Source organism: Euprymna scolopes, chromosome 46, assembly GCF_053919585.1.
Source record: "Euprymna scolopes isolate OS-2025 chromosome 46, ASM5391958v1, whole genome shotgun sequence".
NCBI lineage: Eukaryota > Metazoa > Mollusca > Cephalopoda > Sepiida > Sepiolidae > Euprymna > Euprymna scolopes.
This window is the reverse complement of record NC_136527.1, coordinates 43,158,105-43,170,588: the sequence shown is the minus strand read 5'-3', so window position 1 is coordinate 43,170,588 and position 12,484 is coordinate 43,158,105. Positions and strand designations below refer to the sequence as shown.

Here is a 12,484-nt window from a genome sequence, read left to right as displayed (position 1 = left end):
ATTTTGCGACACGTTCCGAGTAAAGCACATCATGACTCCGCCGTATCATCCAAGGTCGAACGGCCTCGCGGAAAGGTTCGTGGACACGCTAAAACGAGCGTTAAAGAAATCCATTGGAACACCAACAGAAAAAGCTTTGCAACAATTCTTGCAAGTATATAGGATTACACCACATCCTAGTACACCATCAAACATATCACCAGCTGATCTAATGTTTGCCAGAAAGGTAAAATCAGCGTTTGACAAACTATTGCCAAGGCAGGCAATTATCCGAAACACTACACACACGAGAAGAAAGAAATATAACTCGGGAGATCGAGTATATTTTAAGTGCTACAGAAATAACACATCTTACTGGGAATGTGGAGTAGTGGATAAACGCATTGGTGATTGTACATACATGATTAAAGGTCCACAGAATATACATAAAAGGCACCTAAATCAGATAAAAAAACATCATATCCAAGATGATGATGATACGACAACAGTCGAAGAGGAGGACACCATAGATATCATATACGAATCTTTTAATTTGGAACCGCCTCAAAATGCACCTGAACCCCGAAGATCAGGTAGGAAAAGAAAAGTGAATGAACCATTAATGGTAAACCCAAAAAGAAAAAGATATTGAAATCTGTGTGACTTCAAATCTTGGGAGGGGGGTGTTGTGGTGGTAACCACTTATTTGCATATGCGAATAACATAACACTATAAATGGCAAGCCTAGGTTGGCCTTGGTGTGTCTTACTCAAATGCCACAAGAAGTGACGCTGAAGAGCGTACATGTCCTCCCACCAAGACTCTCTGACTCGACACCGTCATTTGTACATATTGTAAATATACCTTTTCTTTAATACACTTATTATTGCGTTATCTTGTTGTTTGCGTCTTCATTGTATTTCCTTACTAATTATTGTTCAACCTTGCAACCACAACAGTTTGTAAATCAAATTTGAAAATTTTTTTAAATTGATGAACTCAGAATAAAAACCTGTAACTTTTTCTACTTTCGTTTTGAAAGCAGAAAAAACAGTTTTCTATTTTTAAGAGAATACAAACTCGTTAATACGCTGACAACGATGGTTAGCAGATTACGAGATTATCCTTTAGTGATTTGAATTTCTATAAAAGATAACATTTTAAAGAAATTTCTGTACAATTAATAATGATCAAATATTTACATATTTTACATGAAAATAATTCTGAAACTATTATCCATATAACATTTTAAAGAAATTTCTGTACAATTAATAATGATCAAATATTTACATATTATACATAAAAATAATTCTGAAACAATTATCTATATAAAATCGATGAAACCGATTTATCTCATCAACTTTGCTTGTCATCATCTTGTTTCCTGTGGTCATAAAAATAAAAATAAAAGTTCAGTAGAGATGGACGCCTATGCTTATATAGCCTATAAAATTTCAGCCATATCCAATCAAATTTAACCCCGCGCATATGTATCCAAATGTAATGCATGAAATGTAAACATTGAAAAAACAGTTTCCCTTTTTGCTGTCGTCATTTTTTACCGTTTTTCATTTTTAACTTGTGGCATAAAAACATTGAACGCATAAAAGCAAAATAAATTAACATCATTGGAATGCTTATTCTATTCGTTTTCCATCAATGTAATTCTTTTAAAAATTGACCAACAAATAAAAAAGATATGACTTTGAAGCACATTAGGTATGTAATATTGTCGATGCCCACAGAAATACAGCATATGCTTGTAATGCCAAAACTATATTCATTTAATTTGAATTTCATTATCAAGAAATTTATATTTATAAAAATTAACATAACCAATACAATTTAACTAAATTAACTGTATTTTTTAATTTTATATTTTCAGAATTTGCAACAATGAAAACAAATATATTAATGGAAAAGAAGGACCATACGTCATTGGTGATTTAAACAAGTTTATAATAACATAATTTGTTCATATAAATTTAAAGTCGAAATTTATTAGTGTATCTTATCAGACTATCCATTGCATATAACTTTTGTGAAATTAGATGCGAGCAAACATGAGCGACAAACCTCATTCTTGTGAAGTATGTGCTTATTCATTTGCACGGATGTCACATTTGTTAAGTCATATGAAAACACACACGGGAGAAAAACCACATATTTGTGAAGTATGTGGCTTTTCTTTTGCACGGAAGTCATATTTGGTGAGTCATATGAAAACACATACGGGAGACAAACCACATTCTTGTGAAATATGTGATTCTTCTTTTGCACAGAAATCAACTTTGTTGACTCATATGAAAACACATACAGGAGAGAAACCACATTATTGTGAAGTATGTGGTTCTTCTTTTGCATTGAAGTCAAATTTAATGACTCATATGAAAACACATACAGGAGAGAAACCACATTCTTGTGAAGTATGTGGCTCTTCTTTTGCATTGAAGTCAACTTTGTTGACTCATATAAAAACACATACGGGAGAAAAACCACATTCTTGTGACGTATGTGGTTCCTCTTTTGCAAAGAAGTCAACTTTGTTAACGCATATGAGAACACACACGGGAGAGAAACCACATTCTTGTGAAGTATGTGGTTCTTCTTTTGCATGGAAGTCAAATTTAATGACTCATATGAAAACACATACAGGAGAGAAACCACATTCTTGTGAAGTATGTGGTTCTTTTTTTGCATTGAAGTCAACTTTGTTGACTCATATGAAAACACATACGGGCGAAAAACCACATTCTTGTGACATATGTGGTTCCTCTTTTGCACAGAAGTCAACTTTGTTAGCTCATATGAGAACACATACGGGTGAGAAACCATACTCTTGTAAAGTATGTGGCTCCTCTTTTGCACAGAAACCGCATTTATTGTGTCATATGAAAACACATACGGGAGACAAGCCACATTCTTGTGAAATATGTGGTTCTTCCTTTGCACAGAAGTCAAATTTGTATAATCATATGAAAACACATACGGGAGAGAAACCACATTCTTGTGAAGTATGTGGTTCTTCTTTTGGATGGAAGTCCAATTTAATTACTCATATGAAAACACATACAGGAGACAAACCACATTCTTGTGAAGTATGTGGTTCTTCTTTTGCATTGAAGTCGACTTTGTTGACTCATATGAAAACACATACGGGAGAAAAACCACATTCTTGTGAAGTATGTGGTTCCTCTTTTGCACACAGGTCAAATTTGTTGCATCATATGAAAACACATACAAGAGACAAGGCACATTCCTGTGAAATATGTGGTTCTGCCTTTGCACAGAAGTCAAATTTGTTGCATCATATGAAAACACATACAAGAGACAAGACACATTCCTGTGAAATATGTGGTTCTGCCTTTGCACAGAAGTCAAATTTGTTTAGTCATATGAAAATACATACGGAAACAATACAGTGATATGGGACAAGGAGAATATAGCAACTCTAGTTGAAGTAAGTGTAACAGAGCAGAGAGGGAGAAAATAACAAAATACCAAGGACTTATGAAAAGAAACTTGAATCTTTAGACGTTATCAATTATACACGTCATTATAGAAGCAAGCCGGCTAATGAAAAAGAATTTCGAAATCTATCGAATATGTATAACCAGTGAACGATCTGCAAAAGAAATACAAATAATAGCACTTAAAGGCATGGTTAGAATCTTAAAAAGATCTCTCAGTTGGAGTAACTAAACTAATGGGAGAATGTTTGGCTATCTTGAAATGCCCTATCCCCAGGAAAAACAAAGTGATAAGAAAATCAAAACAAAAGAAACAAACAACATTCTTGAGAAGTACGTGGTTTCTTTGGACAGAAGTCTTATTTATTGCATCATATTCTAACACACATGGGAAATAATATCTGATGATCTTCCAAAATCCATACCTCAAAATTGTATACAAGATTCATGAAGCCAGAAGGACAACCTCTATCACATAGCAAACTATTTTGCACAAGACCGTCTTACAAATATGACAGAATCAGAAAACAAGTCCACTACAAAAATCCAGAAAACGTGTCTTTAAAAAATACTCCAGAACTTTCATTACAGAAAATTGAACAAATTATCAGGAAAGTTTTGTGGCCAATGCTTCTAATAAGATGAATCATTTCAGAATGACAAGTGTAGGTTGTGCAACAGAGAAATTAGTTTGAGCCATTTGGCATTTGCTAGAAATACAAGGGATTGTGTAAATATTTCTACATCATCTGTAAAATGTGGAATATTGAATGCTGCAGGAAGTCCTGGGAACAAACAAATACAGTATAACACTTAAATACGGCATTAAAAATTAGTAACAAAATACAGTACAGTATAAACCAAATAGAGCACAGTCTATAATACACATGTATATAATCAAATAACATAAATAACACCGTAAGACAGGACAAATACCGTAACTAGGGGCGGAAAAATCATTACCTGAAAAAAAAAAAACACTATCTCCCAGGGTTCTACTGCAGCTTTATAAAATCCAGTATCTGAAACTGAAATGACGACAATTTCTTAAAGCTTTTACGGTATCTTATGAAATATTTAAATGTTTTCAAATGTGACGTAATACGATTTAGCAATGTGACGTGATTTTTGTTACAGACATCACATTATTTAATCCCTGTTGTAATTAATTAGGAAATACCTCCATTTCAGTGATATGCTTTACAGCATTAGAACTATTAATCCATTTCCTCTAATATGTAATCCAGTTGAGCATTGCCTCCATCTCTATGTGTGAACGTCCATTGCTTTCCTTCTCTCTAATTTAGAAAACGTGTATTGACATAGATCAGATCATTTTCTATTATAAAGTGTCCCATGTGTCCTCTGCTTTTATTTGACGTTTTATGCTATGCAAATTTTCGGCATTGGTACCTGCCTAACTGTGCATTGAAGTTGCCATAGACAATAATATTATGTTTTGGAATAGATATGATGAGAAAATGGAGGATAATATATAACGAAATGCCAGGGTTTTATATACAACATATACACCATTGACGATAACTCCACAATTCCTACAACTACGTGCTATTAAAGCTGACTTAATAAAATGCAAAAAGAAGGAGAAAGAATCAACCTTAAAAGTTAATGTCCCCAATATTATTTGGTTCAATAGAGTGAGAAAAAATACAACGAAATACCAGGGTTTGATGTATGACATAGAAAAGAAACTGTAATCTTTCAAAAATCTGTATTCAAATAATTATAGGAGGAACTTAAATTGGACAAAAAATTTTGAATCAAGTGCAAGAGAGATTTGCATAGAAGGAATATTAGTTGTGCCATATGCAAAAATATACTGAGTACAAAAGAAATTGAAGAGAACATACAAATATTTATATATCTCTTTCAAGTGTGATCCCCAGGTAAGGAGACCTTTGATTTCTGAGTACTTCGACTTATCAGGTTAATTCGACAGCCCGTTTTTAAAAACTTCCAATTAAAAAATTCAACATTCTGTTATGAAAACTTGCAACTCCAAAACTTTACACTTTGTTTTCAAAACGTCGAAATCCACAAGACACCCTCTTAACTCCAAAACTTGACATTCTGTTTTCAAAACTATTAACTCCACAAGTCGACATTTTGTTGTCAACACTATTAACTCCAAAAGTAAATATTCTGTTATCAAAACTATTACATTCACAAGCCGACATAACCTCCAAAACTCGACATTCTGGTGTCAAAACGTCCAACTCCAACACTCACTACATTTTAAGTTTACTTGCACAGGCCTACATACGCAGCACATTTTCTTTTAACTCGTCCTCTATTCTGTATGCGTCTTTTTTAATTCACCTGTTTCTTCTGAGTAGAAATGGCGACATTCTGCATCGTTGTTATGATCGTTACCCATAAAACCAATTGGGCGTAACGAGTTTAGGCTTTCTTCCTATTTGTTTTGTTACACAACCGACCCTTTGAAGCATGCATACATACTAGCTAAGTAAGTTTCAATTTTCACTACAAAGTAAAATAAGAAAAACTAAAAAGCCACATTTTCGTAATGTATGTGACTCATCTCTGAGGAGAAAAAATAATATGATCCTTTAATTTAGTTAAAAATTTTCTTTAAATAAACAATTTTTTTTCTCATGTAAATTTTCAAAATGAAAGAACATTCAACTTTTATGCTGAGATCACGTCTTAACAGTTTTTATGAAATCAGTTTTAGACAAACATTCTTTCTATTTTTTTACACAACCGACCATTTGAAGCATGCACACATGCAAGCCAAGTAAGTTTTAATTTTCCCTACAAAGTAAAATAAGGAAAACTGAAAATATCTTTGTAATGTAGCTCTTCTGTTTATATGAAATCAGCTTTAGACAAACATGCGAACACACAATTGTACTGTTTTGAGATTTTGTGAATGTCTGACATCTGGTAGTATGTTCTATTCACAAATGATAAAATTTTGAAAAAAATTAAAAACCATATTTTGGTATTCTTGTGATATGTGTGTGTTAGTATACTTGTTATGTGTGTGTGTGTTATATTCTTATTATATGTGTGTGTTGGTATTGTGTTAAAATTTTTTGTTACTTATGCAAAAACGAAATAATCTGATGGATTTTCTCACAACTTTCCAGAAGCAAAAACGCGTCGATTACCATATTGTCCCGAAGCAATCTCCACTGTAGGTGTGTTAAACCGGTATCCACATTTACAGGAATTTATGATGCTTCAGTTTTCAGGAAATATATGTAAACTATAAAAATCAAGAGGGTGGGCCAGATCAGCAAATATCCCCCTGCAAAATATCACACCGATGCACATTGTTTGAGATCAGAAGCGCAGATGTCTATGAAATCCTCTTCCATGCATAGCGATATAATCATTTTTAAACTCTTTTGTTTAAGTAGCGAAAACATGTAATAAATTGAACAAAATGTTAAAATAAACATTTTTATTATTTTAACTAAAGTTAACAAAATTGTGTTTTTTCATTGACTATTGCTAGATTAGTTTAAGAAGAACACATTGTGGTGTACATTTTTATCATAAAGGAAATTATTTTAACATTAATGAATATTACGGTCACCAGTTAGCAAGGGCTTATTAAAACATTATCAGAATTTTTAAATGAAAATTCGAGGAAAACATCTGCAATTTTATAAGGTTATAATAGTTATTTTACAAACAGTGAGCGCTCTTTATTAAAAGCCGTGTTTGATGCAGAAAGCAAAGTAATCACAAAGCTTAGATATGTGTGAGTCAATATGTTTATAGTGTGAATAAAATGCACATAGAAGTAATATATGTATGTGAGTGTATGACACTGTGTATGTGTGTTGGTTTACCTTGTTTTTTTAGTTCGTGTATAGCTGTGTGTTGTAATTATTTCTGTTCCTCAGATTCTTGCTTATGTGTAAGAATATGTGCATGAGATGAAGGCATGCATGTAAGTTATTAAAGATTCATTTTCGCCTCTTTTTCTCATCCAGCCAAGTGCCGAGAGAGGCTTATTGTTTGGCATACATTTTGGGTATTTTGGCCTGGAAAAATTAGCAGACATCTGATTGTCTTACCCAACGTACGAGTTATATAGACTTAGTTTTCTTAACTTAATGTAACATTTTCATAAACTTAATGTTTTAATGTTCAACAAAAGGTTTTTAGACGGTCTTTTTTTCTCACTTGAGTTTTGCCTTCGAGCGATCGAGATCTTTTTTATAGTCCATTTGATTATTGTGCCTCACTTTCCGTCATATTCTTATGACTGTTGACCCCTGACCCTCACTGTAACTAAATCTAATTAAACTCCCTTCTATCCTCAAACACACAAGATACTTCTTTGCCAAATCATGTGACAATTGCATATCCTATGTGTTTATCTAGGGAATGAAACTTTAAATCCCTCCACTTGCAGCACGGCATATTTCGTTTGTCAACAGGTTATCCTGACATGTACGACTCTAACCCTTGCTTAAATGTACATGACTTAACAAAATTGTATATGAATTAACAAGATTGTTATGGAGGTACGGTTCCAATATATAACAATTAGACTGAAATTTTTCTAGTTTAAAACAATTGTCGAAGGTTATGAATATTTTGAGTTAACACATTCTTGCAAGAACCAACTTGGTTTGGAAATGACGGTAGGAATTTATCACCACCATAAAGTATACTTAGGTAGTATGCCAAGTTTCTTCTTCAATCCTCAAATATAGCACTCCCATCCATACACCACATAAAATTTAGTCACCCTAATAAACTCATTGGGAATAATTTTATAGTGAAATGTGATTCATCGTTTACTGTCCTAAGGATGCGCTTGTTTAGAAACATACGATCCTTAAACAGTTAGCATAAACGCGTGCTAGCAATCAAAACTCTGAAGACAGGAAATCCCATAAACAGGTTTATTGAAGGTAGATACGGTAAAAAACTGAAAGAAAAAAAAAACATTGTTCAGAATACAAAGAGAAAAAGTCCCGAATGAAGTTATAAAAGGGCTGAATCGGGGAGTTGTATGTGTAAAGTTCGTAGTTAAAATGAAATAAATAAAAAATAACATTAAGGTAGTAAAATGTGTCTTTAAGAAGGGGGAAAATAATGTTTCTTACCAGAGATGACTTAAAACAGAGAAGGATAATGAGAGATAACAAACCTAGCCAGTTAAAAGGCAAAACACCGGTCAATCTGCCAGGGTTGAGTCAGGGGAAACTCTATAAGAAAAATGTCCGGCCAAGGGAGATAACTGTTTAAGGAACAAAACTGAGAGACATAACATATAGTTATGTAGAGTCGAAGAAAATGAAGGGAGGAAGCGCCCACGTGTCTGCGCGTCATGCCTTACCTTGGAACGCTCCTATGGTGTGCGTACGTGCATGGCCGAAACATGAAAGAAATTCCAAAATGGCGCCGTCCTCATCTTGTAGATTGTGCGATCATCACTGGGCCCCACGTGACCGTTCTTTGGCTGCTGATTGGCCGAGGACGAACACCGGAAGGATAAAGGGAGTGTGTTTGGAACATGGGGGGGTCTTTTCTAGGATCGACGTCAGTGTGATCGTATCGGTGAACTGCTGCAGCTTTAAGAGTACTTTAGTGTGTGTGTGATTTTTTGGGACTTGCTCGTCTGCTGACTTTACAGGACTTTCTTTTCTAATGATTCTACAGGACCTGCCCTTCTGCAAAACTTGGAACAAAACTTCAAGCCTTTTCTTTCTTTTCACACGTAGTCACCTAAAAAGGTAGAATCCGACTTACTTGTGAAACGGCTTTAAGCTATCTCGGCGAAATGGGGGAAAAAATTGACCTCAAATTAATACCGGAGTTCGATGGATCAAACCCGGTACTTGACTGGGTGGAAAAGTTGGAGTTACATTGTGTTTTGTCTGGCGTAAAGAACTTCGAACGTGTTGTCCCTCTGCGCTTGTCCGGCGGCGCCTTTGCCATGTATCAACAGCTCAGCCATGAGGGCAAACAGGACTACAAGACAATTAAGGCGGCGCTATTCAAGGCGTTTGCGATTGACCCCACCACTGCTTGGGAGCAACTTGAGGCAAGGACCCTACGTCCGGGCGAAATGGTCGATGTATACTTGGCAGAACTGACCAAGTTAACGGTCTTGTTTGGTGGACTGCCCGAGTGGGCCTTAGCATGCAAATTCCTAGCAAGACTCCTGGCAGAAGCAAAGCGACTATTACGAGCCAGCTCAAGTGCGGATTCGTTGCCCCTTAATGACCTAATGGATCGGGCCATGACTGTAATGAAGAATTATTCCGAGATGAGGGAACCGGTAATTGCTGCTGCCCGGTCCACACCAAATGATAAGAAACCGTATCAGGGACCCGGTCCACGTGGCAGAATCATATGCTACAAATGCAATGGACAGGGCCATATTGCAAGGAACTGCCGGCAGCAACCAACGGCCGTTCACTGCTACCGGTGTAAGGAAGCCGGCCATATAACTCAAGACTGCCCGGGAAACGGAACCGGGGACAAGGTGTCAGTGTCAACCTCTTCCCCACGCAGAAATTAAATGAGACGCTGCCGATCGTTTCGATATATGTCAACGAAACACTGCGCTCAGCACTCCTCGACTCCGGGTGCTCCCGCACTATCATATGTGCAGATCTCTGCCACACTTGGAGAAAGAAGAACGTCCGAGTAATTACCATCAGTGGAGAGACGCGCACATGTTGCGGGGTGGGCAGCGTAAACATTCGGACGAAAACTGGAATCTCCGCTAACCTAGAGGCGCTGGTGGTACCAGAAAAACCCCTGAGTTTTGACCTGCTCCTAGGATATGATGCCATCAGCACTCTTGGTGGCGTCTACAAACGGCGACGGGGGCGGTACATTTTCAGGAGAAAGCCCCAGTGTGTGCTGCACTAAAGATCGACCAACCAGACTTCAGCGTCGAATTTGACGAGCAAAAGAGGGCCTGGCCTGCCTCATGGAAGTGGTCAGAAGACCGAGAACCGGCCAAACTGCAAAATGGCATAACGGAATACCATGTGCCCGACCACATGAGGCCCACGTACGAAGAAGAACTTCGCAGATGGATCGAGGATGGCTGGTTGATTCCCTACCCCTACAAAAAACTTGGACCTCCCCAAGGGTCTGATCCCATTAATGGCAGTTGCTCAACAGAACAAAGCAAAAGTCAGGCCGGTGATGGATTACTGAGAACTGAACTCATATGTTGATGCGTTCACAGGCGATGCCGACGTGTGTGCTAGCAAACTGCGAGAATGGCGCCAGCTGTGTTTTAATGTGTCCCTGTTGGACCTTAGAAGGGCATATCTGCATGTCTGGGTTAGCGAGACACTGTGGCCGTTTCAGACGGTAGTGTTTTCCGGTAGGAGGTATTGCCTCACGCGACTGGGCTTTGGGCTGAACGTTGCGCCCCAAATCATGAAGACGATCGTCAATGCTGTATTGTCACAGGATAAGACCGTACAAGAGGGGATATCAGCATACCTTGACGACATATACGTGAATGAAGACGTTGTGCCATCATCACGTGTGAGGGCTAAGCTTGCCGAACTTGGACTGATTTGTAAGGATCCAGAACGCTTTGAGGATGGCGCTCGTGTTTTGGGGTTGAGCGTTCAACAGGAGCGAGGGACCTTGAGGTGGGGGCGCGGAACAGCAGTCCCTGAAGTGCCCCATATCCTCACGAGGCGGGCCATATTTTCCCTGTGTGGAAAACTGGTAGGACACTTGCCAGTATGTGGATGGACCCGGGTCGCAACAGCCAGCATGAAGAGGAAAGCGAGTGCAGTTACCAAAGGCTGGGATGACGAGACGGTGGACAATCTGTTGCTTCGCATGGTAAAAGAAACCATCACAAGAGTCAAGCAGGAGGACCCCGCTAAAGGAGATTGGTGCGTCCAGGGAGACAGACTAAATGTGTGGGTGGATGCGAGCTCCCTTGCGATCGGGGCACTATTGGAGATGAACGGGTCTGTGATTGAGGACGCCTGCTGGTTGCAACCACTGGATGATGCAACACATCAACCTAGCGGAGTTGGATGCGGCGATAAAGGGAGTAAATATGGCACTCCAGTGGAAGGTTAAAGAATTGTGCTTGCACACAGATTCGCTGTGCGTGTACCACTGGATAGTTGACACACTAACAGGCAAAGCGAGAGTGCGCACCAAGGCGGCTACCGAAATGCTAATCAGACGAAGGTTGGAGACACTAAGGAAGTTGGTGGAAGAGTACAACCTATCGGTGAACGCGGTGCTTGTCGCTTCCACCCGCAATCTTGCAGATAAACTCACCCATGTGCCCCAGAGGTGGTTCGATGCAATGAAGAAAGAAGCCGAACCAGGATCGTTATGTGCTGCCTCTATTGAGGAGACGGATGAAATCAAGAGGGTACACCACGACACTGGACACCCCGGAGTGAGACGGACATATTATTTCGCACACTTAACCAACCCGTCAGTGTCCAAAAACAGAGTAGAATCAGTGGTCAAGGAATGCCAAATATGCCAGTCAATCGACCCGGCTCCCACCAAATGGCAGAAAGGTCGGCTGGAAGTCGACGGGACTTGGAGCCGGCTAAGCATGGACATAACCCACTATGGTGGTCAGCACTTCCTCACACTAATCGATTGCGGACCGACGAGGTTTGCGATCTGGCGACTGTTAACAAGACAGGACTCGGCTAGTGTACCGCCAATTAGAGTCTATATTTTACGAGCGGGGGCCACCTGAAGAGATTCTCACGGACAACGACACAGCCTTTTGCAGCGGGGAATTCCGGCATTTCATGGACGAGTGGGGGACCCGGCTTAGACACAGGTGTGCGTATGTGCCGAGTGGCAACGGTATAGCAAAGCGGTGCCACCGAAGTGTGAAACGGATAGCAGCAAGGAAGCAATGCACAATTGCGGAGGCGGTATATAGGTACAATACAACGCCAAAGGATGACGCAACTGGTTAAAGTGCACCTGCTAATGCGATACATCGCTATCGAGTGCGTGTTAAGGGCATTGACGCCTGCCCGCCTAATCAGAAGAAGACG

General features: G+C 38.6%; 1 protein-coding gene across 2 annotated transcripts in view; it reads left to right on the top strand.

The window, feature by feature from the left end:
• The window catches only part of LOC145270588 (uncharacterized), a 104,019-nt gene extending 97,613 nt beyond the window's left edge, over positions 1-6,406 (top strand). For both annotated transcript variants that reach the window (XM_080126216.1, XM_080126215.1), the window contains exon 2: positions 1,865-6,406. In XM_080126216.1, coding sequence (XP_079982342.1) covers positions 2,031-3,404 — 1,374 coding nt within the window. In that variant the 5' untranslated portion in view covers positions 1,865-2,030 and the 3' untranslated portion in view covers positions 3,405-6,406. The remainder of the gene's footprint in view (positions 1-1,864) is intronic.
• Positions 6,407-12,484: the final 6,078 nt, after the last annotated feature.